The sequence below is a fragment of the Liolophura sinensis genome, chromosome 10 (assembly GCF_032854445.1).
Source record: "Liolophura sinensis isolate JHLJ2023 chromosome 10, CUHK_Ljap_v2, whole genome shotgun sequence".
Lineage (NCBI taxonomy): Eukaryota > Metazoa > Mollusca > Polyplacophora > Chitonida > Chitonidae > Liolophura > Liolophura sinensis.
In genome coordinates, this window is record NC_088304.1 from 30,759,374 (window position 1) to 30,778,274 (window position 18,901).

Below are 18,901 nucleotides of genomic sequence, written 5' to 3' on the forward strand. Positions count from 1 at the left end.
ACAAAAAGAATCAACAACGTACATGTACATTGTCGCTGATATTATATACGTTATAAGGGCATGCGAAAACAGGATGTAGTCAACTTCACTTGTACCGATTTAAGCGAACGAAACGGCCCAAAATTCGAATTGGTTTTGTAACTTAAAAACTGATTCGTGACTGACTAACGGACAAGGTGTAGACCCAGGCTACACTCTCCTTCGGTTCTGGGTGGGAATTACAATATACAGTGTTAAGAACTACAACGTGCAAGCGTATGTTCATCACATCATTTGACTACGCTGATTATTTGATAATTTAAGGGTAATGAGGGTACAAGGTTATAAAACGTAGTAAACGTGTTAACGAGGGATACACAAGGTTTTAGCACCGTTCAATACATATATAAAAAAATAATGGGGGTTGCAAAACCTCGTCTTTAGTTATAGAGAATTACTGGACTTGTAAACATCATTGGAAGAGAACAAAAACCAAATCGCAATGGAAAATCTTCTGCATGGTAATGCTGACCAAAATTATAGCGCGCTGATCGTTATCCTCAAATGAAATCTTTTTTACCAGCGCTAGGATTCACGGTGTAGTTTTTCTCCTGTTCATTTGCTATCTGTTGTCATTAACTCACTAATCGTCAAATTGCGGTATCAATGTGTATTTATCTATTATTTGTTATCATCTGTCATTTACCTATTTTTGTTGTCGTACGTTTCAAGGTGTACTTTTTTACGTTTTGTTGTCAGCTGTCATGAACCTAAATTTTGTATTTTTGTCTGTCAAGGAATACTTTTCCACTGTTTGCTAGCTGGTCTTTGTTGTATTAAAAAGGTACCAACGTGTTTTGTTCAGACACTCGTTCAGACATTTAGGACATGAGAATGATTTTTGATCATTTGAAACCAATGATAAGTCTACATGCATTCCGTATCTTACTCTTGTAAGTCTGCACGCATTCCGTATCTTACTCTTGTAAGTCTGCATGCATTTCTTATCCTACTCTTACAATGTGTATAAGTCTGCATGCATTCCTTATCTTGCTCTTGTAAGTCTGCATGCATTCCGTATCTTACTCTTGTAAGTCTGCATGCAATCCTTAATATACTTAAGTGATAACCGGACCAACACTCTAAGCACACGTCTTCGATAAATCCATCGACAAGTTTGCATTTTGGTCTGTTGTTCTTTGCAGCCAAATCCGGATTTATCACCTCAAATGTGATATGAAATCTTTCATTTCCAAAGGCAACGGACCCATGCACTATTTCCAATTTTCATTCCTTTAAAATGTAAATAAAACACAATCTTCCTTAATCCGTAGATTAAAAACGCAGAATAATACATGTAGCCTAATAAGGGGACAGATCAGCAGAATCAGCAATAATGGTGCAAAATCAGGCAGGAAAACGATTTCCAGTTCTGTAATGACATGTTGCCCTACAAACACTTTCCTTCTCTTGGAATATTATTTCACAACTGGAGTAAAAATCTATTTCCCAGCTCGTTGAGCATATCCCACAGATCACAGTTCTTGGTTAAATAATTTAAATTTCTAACTTTTCTTTGTGTTGGAATTTCTCGTGCTATCTTGGAACGCACTGAGCAATCATTGGATAAGAGTTGGACGGGACAGGAACTGCTGATTGGCGAGTGACGTTTGCAGGGGTGGTAACCCCTGCATGACCAACTTTGGATCTGGAAATAAAAAAAGTAAAGCATAAAAACTTCACCACATACACTACCTATAAAATGAAATGAACGATGACCAGGTGATATTTATTTATATATTTATCTGAATAGTATTTTTTTTCCTTTGGATGTCGCACTAAAGAATAATCTACTCATACGGTGTGAAGCCGGTGGAAATACCCGACTGTCTACTGCAGGTCGTTGATAGACCTTCTCACGCACGACCAGTGAGGATTTTAGCAAGAGCTTGAACTCACAGCGTCCGCATTGATGAGAGACTCTTGATTCGTTGTGCTTCTCTAGCAAGCTTGAGGAAGTAGGCTGACAATGAGACAATTACAGCTTTGCTCTTCATCGTTTATATTTATATAAATAAACAAGTTTTGAAAGCTCACAGACAGTACACAGGCCTAGTGAACCTATAATGGACCATTTTCCTTCGATCTTCTGCCTGTTTCATTGCTCTTAGAACATGGATACAGTGAATCAGAACAGAACGGCATAAATAACAAAAACAGTACTACATGCTGGATCTGCCATATAAACTTCATAATCCGGAAGTTTGTTCACGTTTCACGACGAAACATAAATTCGACTGGTAGAGTTATGTCCCTTGCAATAGGGCCGTATGTTGGCCATAACAATGTGTTGTGTACTTGTGTGGGGTTCTAAAGAAATATAAAAAAGATATAAAATCAAGATGTTTTTATTTGTTTTTCCGTATTATTTGCGAGCAAAAATAATATAGCTCTGACGGTATTAAACATTACGTTACAAAAACCTCACCAAATAGTTCGGGTCCTGCAATTGTTAAATCAATGTGTCTTTCTTAGCAGGCATAACAATTGAGTTCCAAACAAGAAAAGAGTTTCTGTTTTTACAACACTGATAAAAATAACATAAACAATGGCGGCGTCAACAATTTTCGGAAAAGATATAAATTAAACGTACTGGTACAAGAGTTTCCCTGTTCAGCTAGAACTTACTCAAATGGCACTCACAAAAACGAAAGATCTGTATAGATCACAAAATCAATCATTCTTACTTGATTACTGCGCAGTACACGGACACGATGACGACAGAAATGACAACTGCAGCAGATATGCAAATGAGGACAATAACGTAAACCGGAAGCACTGGTCTGCTGCCCTCCCTTATTGCCCGGACCGGATGGTGCTGATTGGATCGCGTAGACGGATTATGATCTTGTGACGCCGAGTCTGAAAAGATACTGCAGTAAATTTCATTCAGTCAAACTTTGCGAGTTTCTTACTATAGGCCTATACCGACAACAACTTCAACCCATCGTATTTCAAAATTAATTTCTTCTCCAGAGTCCATCGATTATATTCCTTTAAAATAAACGGCAATCTATTTTATGACCAAAACACCCTTTGTAAGTCAACAGGTCATACAGAGGCTACTCAACTCAGATTTATTTATTTATTTGATTGGCGCAAGAATATTTCACTTATACGACGGCGGCAAGCATTATGGTGGGAGGAAACCGGACAAAGCCCAGGGGAAACCCACGACCACCCACAGATTGCTCGCAGACCTTCCCACGTATGGCCGGAGAGGAAGCCAGCATGCGCTCAACAGAGAAAAAAAGCATATCAGTTAATTTAAACCAATGTAGCGACGACTGATCGGCTTGTAAAGTACATATACATGTACTTGTATGAGAAATCTTCGTCCTGTGCGTAAAATATTAGTACAGGTAAGCTGTGAAAGCTATAAGTACATTTTCCTAAAATTTGAAATGCTAACCTTTTTGAATAATACGAGAACGAATAGTTACATCCAGATTCATCTTAGATGACTGGGTAGCTAAACTGGCCACATCATGATCTGGGAGCGACTTCTCTTTCGTAACATGTTTTGAAGCCGCCACTGATGTTCGCACTTTCTCAATCTTTGGATATCCGTTGTTGCTTGTTGTGGCTGGTGGAGGTGATGACGTTGTTGTTGAAGAAGTTGTTGTCGCCGTGGAAACATCGGTCGTCCGTGTTCTCTGTGAGGTCATTCCAACATTGGCATCGTTGAGAATTGGTTTTGTAGGAGTGGGTGATGGTTTTTTTCCCGTTGTTCCGTGTGTCTGCAAGCTTCTAAGTGTAGTGAATTTGTGTAAAGGCGTATGATGAATTTCTCCCTGTTTTTTCGCGTAACTTTTCGGCGTTAAAATTACAGGTGGATTTCTTTTGGGATTTTGCCAAGGGCGCGTAACCCTATGCTGGTAAATTGGACTTGGTCGTGTGCGATTTTCGACGGATGCCACAGCTGTCGTCTGCTCCCTCCAGTTGCGTCTTGGTGGATTTGTAACAGAAAAGTACCTCTTGGAATATAGCATCACTGTGGTTGATTTCGTCGGCGTTGTCATGGTAGTCGTGCGGCGTCTCGGATAGGGATGGCGGTGTTCAACGGGCAGCCTTAGAAGTGGTCGATAGGTTGCCTGGTGGCGGTAGTACGTCGGGCGCGGACGTCGTTGACGCCAGTCGTACCTGTGACGCCTCTGAGTTGTTGGATAAGAGGCGTACGGCCGACGAACGCGTGGCGTTGGTGAGGTTGTTGGGCGATGCCACTGTCTGGTGTCTGGAACCCACCAAGTCCTAGCTGCGGCTGTCAACTTCATTGGCACCGACGTTGTCGTAGGACCAACCTGTGTACGCTTTTTGGCGACGTAAATTGTTGTCAATTTGGCGGACTGTGGGATAGTGTTAAAGGGATGTTTTGTAGGAGAGGAGGTGATCACTCTTTGCAGTGTTACAGGTGATGACGTGACCAATGAAGAAGTATATTTGTTGAAAAGTCTTAAAGGTGTCGTAGTTTCTACAAAAATGAAGAAAAGAAGAAAATTATCCTGTTTGCAGTCAATGTATATAATTATTGAAATCAACTATAGGCCATCTGAACGATCATACTAAGCTACATGCAAAATGGTTTTCTAGATTTTCGTTGCCGATAAAATGCAGAAAAGCCGTGATAATATGGCCAAATGTATGTTGAATTCAGGTGCTAAAGTCGTGTTATGCAATTTAACTTCCTACCAAAGAGTTTGGCTGAGTTGTTAATATACGTTTAGCAACAAAGTTGTTCAAGTGAAACATAAGCCTTACAACTTTCTCGTATCTATACTTGCATTACTGGCAATCGTATTATTAACCATAGTATAGCCTATTAACCATAGTATAGGGCACATGTTGTTTATCGAAATACACTTTATTGTCATTTTCAGTGCTAGCCTTCACTTGTTACCTGGCAATGACGTCAAGATCAGCGGCGGAAGTGTCATGCTGAATCTCACTGTCGCGTTTTTTTTCCCGCGCTTTCCAGCATTCGCGTATAGGCCTACTGTTGGTACAGTTGTGGTGGACTCCGTGACTGAAGTGAAAGAGACAGGATTAATAAACAAGCGACAAGAGTGATTCGAGTCCTTTTTATTTTTGTAACTTGCTTTCTTTAATGGGGGAGTCTTCAAAAGTCAAGTATTTTCACGGGCATACGCAAAAAAATAATCTCAGTGACTTTCAATGCCTTTAAAATCTTCGGTCAAAATTAAAATAATTTCAAGGATTTCGAGGACCACTGGAAATCCCGCTATAGCCTATAACTCGCTTATAGGCTACCACTGGACTCCAACAAAGCCTTCATATGCAATCCAGGGCATGCTGTCATCTCGGTGATAAAAAAAAGCCCAGACCTAGTATCTATCCTGGCGAGTAATCAACGGCGATTGGCGGATTGCATTCGAGTTACCTTTTCGTGTCGTTGTTGTAGATTCGGTCGTCATTTCTGTAGTTGCCGTTGTCATTTCTGTCGTTGTTGTTGTTGTTGTCGCTTCTGTCGTAGTTGGTGCCGTCGTCGCTTCTGTCGTCGTCGAGGTCGTCGTGCACTCTTCTTCAGCACAGGGTTTCTTCTGTTTGATACTCCCAATACACCCCTGTCCCCCACACCCAGGGGGAGGCCTGTCACAGCTCCGCGTTCGAACCCTCAAGCCACCCCCGCACGACAGGGAACACTCACTCCACGGGCTCCATTCACCCCATCCGCCATGAACTGAAGAATATAGACAGGTTGTAAACTGACTAAGCAATCCATTGATTGTAAACATTTTAATCAGCAACAATGTTACTGTTACTATGTATAACATCTTTTTATTTATTCCCCAACGATGTTTTGGTGTAGGTACTGTAAGTACCAGTATCAACCGTGTTGAGCATATGTAATAGTTAACATGAAACACATACATACATCTATTTAATTTATTTATTTTCACGTAATGAAATTTATTTGTTTCGCTCACTCAAGAATGTCTCGCTTTTTCGGCAGTGGTCACGTTTGGAGGAAAGCGAAGAACCCTTCTTGAGTCACTCTGCTTCACTAGGTAGGCCTACCTAACAAACCATCTGACTTAAAGCGGCAGCCGATTAGATCCTGCGGCCTCAATACATGGATGATATGGTGTGGCAAGGACATCTCTTTAGTGGAATGTGGCTGCGAAGGTTGCTGTTATGCATTTAAATTGATATGTTAAATACGCAATGTAGCATTTACGTACACACACAGAGAACCATGTTAAAGATACATATTTCTTTTTTTTTTTTCAAATAAAAAATATATATATATTTTAGTATAAACCTAACTTTTTATGAACTAACGGACCCTGCTCCAACAAAGCGTTACGGTCGATCGTGCATACATGCACGGGCGAATGAAGAGCATCGTGAAATGCTACAGTGTCATGTTTAAGATATATCCATGAAAGCCGAAGGTGCGAGTAAAGGAGTGTTGTGAGCCGGAGGTGAGAGTAAAGTAGTGTTGTGAGCCGAAAGTCCGAGTAAAGTAGTGTTGTTTGCCAAAGGTCCGAGTAGAGCAGTGTTGTGAGCCGAAGGTCCGAGTAAAGGAGTGTTGTGAGCCGAAGGTTCGAGTAAAGGAGTGTTGTGAGCCGAAGGTCTGAGTAGAGCAGCGTTGTGAGCCGAAGGTCCGAGTAAAGTAGTGTTTTGAGCTGAAGGTCCGAGTAAAGCAGTGTTGTGAGCCGAAAGTCCGAGTAAAGCAGTGTTGTGAGGTGAAAGTGCGAGTAAAGCAGTGTTGTGAGCCGAAGGTCCGAGTAAAGGAGTGTTGTGAGCCGAAAGCCCGAGTAAAGCAGTGTTGTGAGCCGAAAGTCCGAGTAAAGCAGTACTGTGAGCCGAAGGTCCGAGTAAAGCAGTGTTGTGAGCCGAAGGTCCGAGTAAAGCAGTATTGTGAGCCGAATCTCCGAGTAAAGCAGTATTGTGAGCCGAATGTCCGAGTAAAGCAGTGTTGTGAGCCGAAGGTCCGAGTAAAGCAGTGCTGTGAGCCGAAGGTCCGAGTAAAGCAGTGTTGTGAGCCGAAGGTCCGAGGAAAGGAGTGTTGTGAGCCGAAGGTCCGAGTAAAGGAGTGTTGTGAGCCGAAGGTTCGAGTAAAGCAGTGTTGTGAGCCGAAGGTCTGAGTAGAGCAGCGTTGTGAGCCGAAGGTCCGAGTAAAGCAGTGTTTTGAGCCGAAGGTCCGAGTAAAGGAGTGTTGTGAGCCGAAAGTCCGAATAAAGCAGTGTTTTGAGCTGAAGGTCCGAGTAAAGCAGTGTTGTGAGCCGAAAGTCCGAGTAAAGCAGTGTTGTGAGGTGAAAGTGCGAGTAAAGCAGTGTTGTGAGCCGAAGGTCCGAGTAAAGGAGTGTTGTGAGCCGAAAGTCCGAGTAAAGCAGTGTTGTGAGCCGAAAGTCCGAGTAAAGCAGTACTGTGAGCCGAAGGTCCGAGTAAAGCAGTGTTGTGAGCCGAAGGTCCGAGTAAAGCAGTATTGTGAGCCGAAGGTCCGAGTAAAGCAGTATTGTGAGCCGAATGTCCGAGTAAAGCAGTGTTGTGAGCCGAAGGTCCGAGTAAAGGAGTGTTGTGAGCCGAAGGTCCGAGTAAAGGAGTGTTGTGAGCCGAAGGTCCGAGTAAAGCAGTGTTGTGAGCCGAAAGTCCGAGGAAAGGAGTGTTGTGAGCCGAAGGTCCCAGTAGAGGAGTGTTATGAATGGAGGCATGAAAGCTTTCCCATGTAGAAAGATCGCTTTACACGGTTTCCAATCTACCGTAGAGGTCCGCAGGCAGCGCAAACACGCGTCCCTTTATTCACGACCTTAAAGTTTGTTTTGACAAGGAAGACCAGCTTTGGAGAAGTGATACGACGAATCTGACAGAAACAATGGGGGACGTATATCGTTCTCACACCCTCTCACGGTTTGTAGATAAATAAACAGTACATAGGGACTGGTTTTGACTACGGCATGGTGTACTCGGAAGAACCATTATACTATTTTCCTTCTCGTCCGTTTTTGTTTATTTGGAACAGTAGCCAAATGTGAGAGTAACATTTTGCTTCACGCAGATTAAAATCGAGTAATATTATAGTCCGACATCTCACTGGGACATGAAGGATCCGACAAAAACCAGCTGCAGTTTTGTTACTTTGGTAACCTCTAGAGGAGTGGGAAGTAACAATGACAAAAAAGTTTTTAGTTCTATCCAAAACAGGCAAAAATCTGAAATTTATAGTGCATCAACAGCCAAAAATGCCTGTGTGGCAGTATTACCCAGTCAGCGCACTTTCCCTCTTCAGTTAGGAATCAAATCTTGGACCCAACTGCCCGAATTGCGCGAATGGCGCATGTGTAACCTATAGGAATTATTCTTGGCATTTTACAGCCAACTATATATAGGTCTTCAATGCATTTCATAAAATTCCAGCAAGAAGCTTCTGTTACTGTAAATCAAGTGAAAAAGTCACACAGAAGCCTAACAGACTCTACGCTATTGTTTAAATCTCTCACATTTCATCGACGGATGAAACCTTGGAGATGAAAGCGGAAGCTGCAACTTTCAGACATGACTGTTGCGAACTCTCTGATAGTGGATCGCTTCAAAGACAGAAAATACCGCCTGCGCATGGCGACATCAGTGTTACCGGAAGTTGTGGAGAATTATGGTTGTAAACAACTTAATCACCCTTCAAAGGATCTGACAGTTTAACTCGGGGAACATGTCGGTGTGTTTATAGGAAAGTACCCAGCCTCAATCCTCTCCTGAGGATGTTTTCACCTACGTTGTACACCCTGGATGGTTAGCAGCCATCTTGAATTACCAAACAAACAATCACAGGCCCGTTGACATGTTCAACATGGACATCGAAACTAAAACACACCGGCATTCTCCAAGAAATGAAGCCAGGATGATACGGGAGCCACAGGATCTATACAGCTCAAATGGGGCTTTCGGGTTTCCGATTTCGAACACCAGTGGACATCTGTTTTCTAGCCTCTGCTGTAGATCGGTGATAACGAGGCGTATATGTCATGTTTTTTAATTTGTGTGGGAGTCGTGTGGGTGGTGGGGCGAAATAATACCCTTAAATACTGGACAGATTTAAATATTTAAACGTCATGTTAATGTAGTGCATGTAATGTAGGGAGATCAATCTGTAGATATGTCACCAAGCTATACCACCAAAATTATTAAGTGATATATATGCTTATTTTGGAGTCGCATTACGCACAGTGTGTTGACAGGAGACTTGTTTAACACCCACGGCTCTTCGCTTATAACAGCGGACACTGCACGGTTACAGTTCCCGACCATTACAGATAGAGACAAATTTTCTTATGCCGCTAAACAGGGATTGTAAGTTCACTCAAAGCTTTTGAATTTTACTGGGAGTATAATTGTCTTGTAAGTGTATTTGGAAGGGGTGACGGACACACTGTATGTTTCACAGTTGTGTCTAACTCGGCTTAACCTGGGAATATAGGCCTCGGGCACAGGACAAGGGTACAAGTCACATGACAGCCTTGGGCACAGGACAAGGGTATAAATCACATGACAACATTGGGCACAGGACAATGGTGCAAGTCATATGACAGCCTTGGGCACAGGACAAGGGTATAAATCAAATGACAAAATTGCACTGGACAATGGTGCAAGTCACATGACAGTCTTGGGCACAGGACAAGGGTATAAGTCACAAGACAACCTTGGCCACAGGACAATGGTGCAAGTCACATGATAGCCTTGGGCACAGGACAAGGGTACAATATGTAGCTTTAATATTAAAAGTTCATGTCCGCCTTAGATTTACTTATTCATTTGATAGATGTTTTACGCCGTACTCTAGAATATTTCACTTATACGACAGCGGCCAACATTATTGTGTGAGAAAAAATCGGGCAGAAGCCGGGGGAAATTCAGGACCATCCGCAGGTTGCTTGCGGATCTACCCATGTATCTGCCTTCGACCGTAGCTTTATAATGATTACGGCATAGCCATGTCATTGTGACTAGTTAGAAACTGGCAAGCCAGCTGGGTAAAACTGTTCGGTTAGAAATTCGAAACGCCTTATCTACTAGGTATGTAAGGGGTCAGAGAATACAATTTACCGTTGAGTGATTTACCACAGCTTTTTTCCGCTAAAGCTATTCGCCACTCATGGTCCTATCTCATGGAATCTGTGAAATGGAATATAGCATCCTGCCTTTCTCCTTGAGTTTTGAAACCCTCGGACAAAGTCAGAGGGCGGGTGTGGCATTCGTGAATGTCGCTTGGAAGTCAAACGTGCTTATCGGCTAAACAAAAGCACCCGTTACCGACGGATTAAGTAGGATTCCGATAACAACGTTAAGAGGAGCGGCACATACCCCGGCGCATTCCTTGCCCCTCAGGAAGGCAAGCCGGTGCAGTGGGGCATGGGGAAGGGTGAAATGCCGACTGACGTTAAATAATGATGTTGACAGTCGTTTTTCAGCCTTGCTCTTCGGGTCCAAGATAAGCCAAAGTTGACAAAAGACTTATCAAACGCCTCGTCTAATGGACTACATAACCGGCTGTCGGAGGGTGTTTTGGGAGGGCTTGCGAGCCAGCGCGAGGCGTTTCTCATATCGTTGATAGTTGTGTAATTTATAGTAGCGTGATGCCGGCATTCCGCGCACGTATAATCACTGCGTGCTGGATAATGTTTAATACGAATTTGGGAAACAAATTTATATAGGTTGTAGACACACACTCACGCCAGTATCACAGCATGAAACGATGTTATGCCTTTTTTGTAGCCCTCTTGTGTGTCTTCACATCATTACCATCTTAACAGGTAACATAGTTCTTAACGGAGAGTATTCCAAAATGAGCGTTTAGACTGATGGAATTTTGACTGTAGTCACAAATGGACTCTCAACTCCAAAAGCTTACAACACAAGGTCGGACAAATAATTAGACTATACTTGTTTTAAAGTAAACTGCCACGTGCATAAAGCTAGAATATTACCAGCAACTTCAACTGTTATTATTATTATGGAAATGATCTGTTTCATGTTGAGGTCAACATTTCACAAAAACTACCGTTTTACGCTCTGTGTTGTCGTCTTTTATATTATATTACGAAGAGCACTGTAACAATCAGTCAGTTGGATAAATGGATATAAGGGATCCGGTCGACTGTTTTAACCAGTATTAAAGTATTTGCTATATGTGTGTGGAGAATAACACTGAAGATATAAAATATGCTAACACTTCATACAGCTCATCAGTTGGAAAGAACAATCCAGTTCTATACTAATTTTGCAAATGTCAGTCAAAGATTGACTGATTGATTGGTTGATTCATTCATTCATCACTGTTTAATACTGTATGTCCAAGAGCTTTTCACAAGACGATGAGGAAAAACATCACCACCCATGGCAAGTTACTGATGAACTTTCCTACGTGTGGCATGCAGGTATATGCACATTATATTGTTAGGCGACCAAGTTGTCTACAAAAGGTACCGGAGCGACGTCGACCGCTTATTGTCATAGCGCCCCTTATACCAACATTGAGAGCGGAAGAATCAATGATATCGCAACTTGTACATTATACTACTTGATCACTTGTTAATCTATACACGAGTCTAGAGCGTCCGCTTCGGGACCGGTAGATCCAGGATCAATCCTTGATCGAGTCACACCTAAGACTTTAAAAGAGGATGTTGTTTCCTCGCTTGGCGTTCAGCATGAAGGGGATAGTGCAACGACTGGTTGACCCGTATCCGTATAATGGCTCGGGCGGGGCAGCTTACTTGCCTTCGGTAAGTCGTCTCAGTGAAGCAGCACTAAATAAAAGAGCGGTGGAAATCCGTCCTGCAACAAGGAGGCACATTACACGTACATGCACCCTAAGGATTCCTTCGTCGTCATATGACTGAAAAATTGCTGAGTAAGACGTTAAACCCCAAGCACTCACTCACTCACTCACTCACTCACTCTATACACGCGTCGAAGAAAGCCTCAGACACTTCACTTCTAGCTTTAAACAGAACTTAGCCAACTGTTAACACATGAACGGATGAATTAAGTTTACACGTATACTTACTAACGGCTGACGCATTCTCTTCTTGTCGCATCCATTTGTTGAAGTTAAAGACGGAATCCCCGCTGGTAACATTGTCATGAAGAACAATCTGGATAAAAAGGGTAAAAATAAGAAAATAACCGTTATCTGTTTGAACTGTTCCATGCAATCAACATTGTGTTGAGGTCAGACCGAATGTTTCAGCCTGAAGTTATTCTATTTGGCCCAGTGAAATTCTTGTCTTGTCATATGTAAGTGCTTTACGTTACCACAAATTCTCATCCCAAATAATACGAGCCCGAGGCCGATTCTACAAACGTATGTCAAAATTTAAAGCATAGCAATGATCAGGGGAAAAAATTTTATTTTCTAAAAGCTCAAAATAAGTTTTGAGACGGTATTTCAAATTTTGATTTAATTCAGAAATGGATTTGTGGAATCGGCTTCAGGTGTTGTTATAAATGAGTAGTTTTAAATACGCTCATATTCTCAACGAAATATTAAAACAGATCATGCTATATACATGTAACATATATGACAACACCTTGTTTTCTGTTCACGGTATACAAAAAATCCCCTCAATGTTTTGAAGAACTATATTAAGTGTATGGTGTGATTCGTTTCTAAACTTCACATATATCCATATTAACCTGCATTTCCCCTCAAAACTTGGTCGCCAATGATATACGTCGCACGTTAAAAACTTCTTGACTGCGGCATTAAAGAAGAAAGAATTGACATGAGCTATAGTTTTATATAGTGATAATTAGAAATAGGGTGGAAGTTAGCGTAAAGATCAGCGACAAAAAACACACACGTTCACTGAGAACGATTAACAGTGAATTGTTCTTAAGAGATAGGAGTAGCCATAAAGTTAGCGCATTCCGATGTAAGGCGGTGCAGGATAACAAATGACTGAATAAATAACTACAAAAATTAAGTAGGCTACATTGAATTGAATTGCAGTATGGACCAGGTAATCTACAACCATGTCGTGTACTGTTACAAGCTTAAATCAACCATTACATCAATCAACCATGACGAGTCAGTTCAGATAGTCATGGCGTTCGTTTAACAGCCACTTTTGTTCAATTCATCTATAATAATCAGTTTTGGAATTAATTAACAAACCGTAACAACTTTCAGCTACAGGATGTACTAACTTAACTTTTAGTGTCCTTAATATCTTAGTCTCCTTGAAACCTTTAACCCTATTGGGACCTTTAGTCTCCTTGAAACCTTCAGCCGTTTTGGAACCTTCAGTCTCCTTGAAACCTTTAGCCCTAATGGGACCTTTAGTCTCCTTGAAACCTTTAGCCGTTTTGGAACCTTTAGTCTCCTTGAAACCTTTAGCCCTATTGGGACCTTTAGTCTCCTTGAAACCTTTAGCCCTATTGGAGCCTTTAGTATCCTTGAAACCTTTAGCCCTTTTGGGACCTTTAGTCTCCTTGAAACCTTTAGCCCTATTGGAGCCTTCAGTCTCCTTAAAACCTTTAGCCCTATTGAGACCTTTAGTCTCCTTGAAACCTTTAGCCCTATTGGAGCCTTCAGTCTCCTTGAAACGTTTAGCCCTATTGAAACCTTCAGTCTCCTCGAAACCTTTAGCCCTAATGGGACCTCTAGTCTCCTCGAAACCTTTAGCCCTATCGGAGCCTTTAGTCTCCTTGAAGCCTTTAGCCGTTTTGGAACCTTCAGTCTCCTTAAAACCTTTAGCCCTAATGGGACCTTTAGTCTCCTTGCAACCTTTAGTCCTTTTGGAACCTTTAGCCTCCCTCAAACCTTTAACCCTATTGGAGCCTTTAGTCTCCTTGAAACCTTTAGCCCTAATGGGACCTTTAGTCTCCTCGAAACCTTTAGCCCTATCGGAGCCTTTAGTCTCCTTGAAGCCTTTAGCCGTTTTGGAACCTTCAGTCTCCTTAAAACCTTTAGCCCTAATGGGACCTTTAGTCTCCTTGCAACCTTTAGTCCTTTTGGAACCTTTAGCCTCCCTCAAACCTTTAACCCTATTGGAGCCTTTAGTCTCCTTGAAACCTTTATCCCTATTGGAACCTTTAGTCTCCTTGAAACCTTTAGCCCTATTGGAACCTTTAGTCTCCTTCAAACTTTTAGCCCTATTGAAACCTTCAGTCTCCTTGAAACCTTTAGCCCTACTGGAACCTTTAGCCACCTTCAATCCTTTAGCTCTATTGGAACTATTAGCTTCCTCGAAACGTTTAGCCCTATTGGAACCTCCTGTCTCCTTGAAACCCTTTAGCCCTATTGGAACATTTAGCCTCCTTAAAACCTTTAGTCCTGTTGGAACCTTTTGTCTCCTTGAAACCCTAGTCTCCTTGGCAATGTGTTGGCAGGCCTATGTATGTAAATACATTTCTAATTTTGGGACTAGTGCCAATAATGGGGCCTCTGGACAAAGGAAAAATAGAATTCGCTTTTTATGCGGAAGTGAACATACTTCAAAACACATTTTTGGAATTCGATACCGCGAGAGAGTATGGGAAATCTAGAAACATGTCACCACTACGAAATATCAGGGAGAAAAAAACATTTTATGTGTGAAGGAGCGAATAAAAAATGATGATGATAATATAAGCGGCTGGAAACAATAGCTAGACAGTGGATAGAACTGCCAGATAAGTATACTTTTATACTAAGGTTCGGTGAGTACATTGGCCACAAACACATCTAGACCTATAGTAAATTCTATACAAAGCCATGTGGCGAAATACTGCTTCTGTGACATATGGCCTTCAGCAGGAATATGAGCGAGATTTATAAAACGTTAAAAAGGGATTAAATAAACAAAAGTTTACACATGATGGAAAATAATAGATTATCAACTACTGGAAAAGTCATTTTCTTGGAAAGCAACGCAACTGTGAGAAAACTGGAAGATTTCTTTGTTCGCTGTGTACGAATAAGCGCTATATAATAACATGACATAATATAGTTTAAAGTTTTTTTAAACTCTAAATACGCACTCAATCGTTTCAAAAAGTTAGGCAACACGTTTGTTCAAGCCCTGATTAGATGATACTGCCACGCAGACATTACTGTTGGATGATAAGAGTGTAATTGTCTGAATTTATACTGTCTGAATCTAATTTCGTCCAAGCTATACGGGTGGTATGGCATGAATGTTTTGAACATATTAGTTGAGTTGACGTTGACATATTTGCTACATCAATCGGAAACAAAACAACCGGCATTTGTAACCCGAAACAAGGCTGAATGACCCGGAAGAGGAATGTTGCCTTTCATCGAGTCATGTGTGGAATGGGTGGGCGCACTCCCGGGGTGTCAAACATAACCCAGACACGTATGTAGGCTGTGGGAAGTAGGTAGACGTATAGAAGCCTGACAAGGACACAATGGTAAAGCGCCCTGACCGTGAACAGTACAGATATACAGGCGCAATTTCATACGTTAGCCTATTATCCTTGCGGGTTCAGTCCAGGGCATGGACAGCGAATTTGTACATCCACCGGCCTTTACTGTTTACGGCGCCTTGGTACCAAAACAAGTGATCGACAAGTGGTCGTTCACGAAAGTTAGACCGCACAAACGGTAAGCCGAGCGTCCACAAATGTAGTGTGCATATGTGGGTCAAACGTGGGCAAGTTCGCCACTGACTTAGCATAGGTCGCTGGTTTATTTCAAGCACTCCCGCTTCCTACACTTAGGAAACTGACTATGCAATAGTGTGAATACAAGCAAAACTTTCTTCAAAATGTCATTAAACAATGACCAAATGAATAAATAAAAACAAATATTACAGAAAGGCTGTAAGTCACAACAAATTTGATTGATCCGATGAACCTATTAGCATATGCTAAATATACAAGGTAGTTTACTGTAAAGTTGTAATGTTAATAGACTTCAGGAATTTTCAGCTAAATACTACTTCGCGCACAGCGTAGATCTGTAATTCATAGCAATTTTAGTAACGCTTATAGATGTCACTCAACCAGTCCATTTTATCTCCGTGTGTAAAGACAACAGTCGATATACCTAAATCAAAGTCGTCCTTTTAAGCTTCCGTACATCGATATCTTTCCGCATACTGCTTTCCACGTATATGCCTAGGTTGACCTCGAATCGTAGGTTCCCTGAGGTACAGTCGTACGGTGTTCGCATAATTCACTCACGCCAGATTTTTGATGCTGTGAGAAACTTAAGGTCTCCGCTGTGTTTTGCCAGGTGTTAATAATTTTGAGCTGTACACAGTAAATCCTCAGCACCTCTAGCCCTGTTGTTATTTTTCTTGTTCAGATCAGCGTCTGACATTTCGGGAAAACGTCCAGAGACTCGAGTATGCCTCTTAACATGCCATAACAATGCACATTGAAATTGAGAGGCGCACATTGAGACTAAAGTGTAAACCAACTGTTTTGATTTCGCCAGACTTCAGTTTGATATACTTCGGACTGAGACAAAACAACTCCCACTAAGGCTTGTCCTATACCCATCTAACAGAACAAGACAGCGCCCCCATCTCATCCTCCTCTATTTCCTTAAGAGTCACCTAAAGTTCAACAAAATACATTTTCCCGCCTTTCTAGATCGAGTGATTCAGGCCTATTCACAGAAATCATGAGTTCGAATCCAGTTCCAGCGGGACTGATTACAGCTTTATGCTATGAAGTTTGCAAAAATTTCTATAAAAAAGCATAACACAAGACAGGAAAGCATCTACATCTCCAACAACAAGCCTATCCCCAAATTTTATTCCTTACTGTTTTCGGATATCAATGTTTCAGTGTTAGTAGGCCTACTAATGCTAATAAACTTTCTCAAATTTACTCATATTAAGGTGGTTCCTTTGACAAGGTTACGTTGCTATCGTGAAATGATAGCTGTTCTCCATTAGAGTACTGGCGTGTGTCAAAGCCCAATCAGCGCTTTAGGGGTCCACTCAAGTTCACGTAAATATCGGCGACGCAGGTGGGGGCTCTCGCAAAATATAACGTAGATAAAAGATTGTTAGATTGAATACATCTATGCAAAATAACGTAGACAAAAGATTGTTAGATTGCTAGATTGAATACATCTATGCAAAATTAGGTAGATAAAAGATTGTTAGATTGTTAGATTGTTAGATGGAATACATATCTATCTTTCGACTCGACGGCGCCGTTGGCGCCTAACGTAAAGTCACGTCTTTTACCTGAGGCAGCTTGTGAGAGCCCCCATCTGTCTCGTCGATATCTGTGTGAACTCGCGAAACCCCTGAAACGCCGACTGGGCCTATTATGGCACGACTCCTACAAATTCCACTCAGAAGTCATTTTATGGAAAGAGTAATGCGGTACGTAAATTGTAACTTAGTCTTTATGTGTTTTAATTATTGACTGAAGTATTTTGATTATTTGATCATTTATTTATTAATTCTTAAAGGTGCATCTCATCTATGCTTGAATATAACGTTTGTTATCGTGCTATGGGAATCTGTGATTACAGCTAAAAAGTACAAATACTTTATCGTGACATAGGTAAACACAATGCATTGCTCGAAACAAGCGTAAGATCAAAGCTGCTGTTGTTTAAGCAGATTTTTCCACTGGAACCTAAAAAGTGACAGGTTTCACGCAAGGATTCCCTCTGGTGGATTTTCGCCGGGAATCCATGACTTCTCCGTCTCCTGGTCCACAAGTTCATTAAAAATCCAGTTCCTCAAACCTTGTCAATGTTTTTGACACAAGACAAACTCACCGCAGCACACGTGGTGTGATTCGCGGTGACTCCTAAAACTGTAACTTAATTTAATGCAGATTCGAGCGGTACACTCAAAATCTGTAACCATATATAAAGAACCGTAGCGGACCTGAACGCGACAGCACTATATGTTAATCATTATTAAAACGAATAGGCGTGTTTCCGTATTGACACTGGCGCCTGCTCCTAATTTGACATATGTACAATAAAACCTAACCTAGTCTTTTTTCAGATTAGGTTAATGCCTTAGGGTGTTTATTTTACAAAAGGAATACACGGGACACTGTGTCTGGACACTGACCTGTTAACGACGTTTTGAGAAGGTCATTATAACATCTGCATGCATTCACGAGAATGGTAACTTGCCTGGATACCAACAAGTTCTAAGTAAGACGTCACTTCAGTTTTAATGCTATAGACAAGAGGCCTGACATCACTGGTTATGCGTGACCATTTGGGGGCTATCACGCTGTCGTCGCTGCTCTAGGCTTACTCTTTATTGATGTGGATATTTTTTATAGTACCACAAAACCACATTCTTATGAAACCATTATGAAATAAACCCGACCATATAATTCATTTGCGTGAAATAATATTCATGTACGTCAAAAATCATCACATAATCAAATATAAACCATATCAAGCAAATCGGGATATAGCTTCTTAAGGATAAGTAAAAGATAAACGTTCAGCGTTGACATGATGGAACACAACTATCCGATGTAATAAAACAATTAACAAGACAAGTTTTTCATTCCATGTCAGAACAACTTTGAGATTCAATTATAATATTTTAAATCAGTCCATGATTACTCTCTATGCCATTTGACGGGCCACCATTGAAGCGCTACGGGCCACCGACAGTTAGGGGTATTTCGTGAAACGGCCATCAAACACAACCGGCGCTTTGTGGAACGACCGCTCAAAGTTACGGTTTTTTTTTTTTCTGGGAAGGGCCATCAACCCCCTAGGGTGCTTTGTGTAACGGTCCTCAAATGCTAAGGGTGCTTTGTTGCATGGCAATCAGAACACTTTGTGGAACGGCCTTCAAATCCTACGGGCACTTTGTGGGACGGCCATCAAACACTACAAGTACTTTAGCAGAAATTTGTATGTATTTATCACTGACGTTATCACCTTCAGCAG

General features: G+C 41.5%; 1 protein-coding gene across 1 annotated transcript in view; it reads right to left on the minus strand.

The window, feature by feature from the left end:
- Nucleotides 1-18,901, minus strand: part of LOC135476350 (mucin-2-like) — a 34,688-nt gene continuing 15,787 nt past the window's right edge. The window contains exons 4-9 of the mRNA XM_064756348.1: nucleotides 12,065-12,152; nucleotides 5,438-5,737; nucleotides 4,937-5,062; nucleotides 3,452-4,510; nucleotides 2,727-2,901; nucleotides 1-1,687 (exon numbers count right to left, since the gene is read on the minus strand). Coding sequence (XP_064612418.1) covers nucleotides 1,576-1,687; nucleotides 2,727-2,901; nucleotides 3,452-4,510; nucleotides 4,937-5,062; nucleotides 5,438-5,737; nucleotides 12,065-12,152 — 1,860 coding nt within the window. The 3' untranslated portion in view covers nucleotides 1-1,575. The remainder of the gene's footprint in view (nucleotides 1,688-2,726; nucleotides 2,902-3,451; nucleotides 4,511-4,936; nucleotides 5,063-5,437; nucleotides 5,738-12,064; nucleotides 12,153-18,901) is intronic.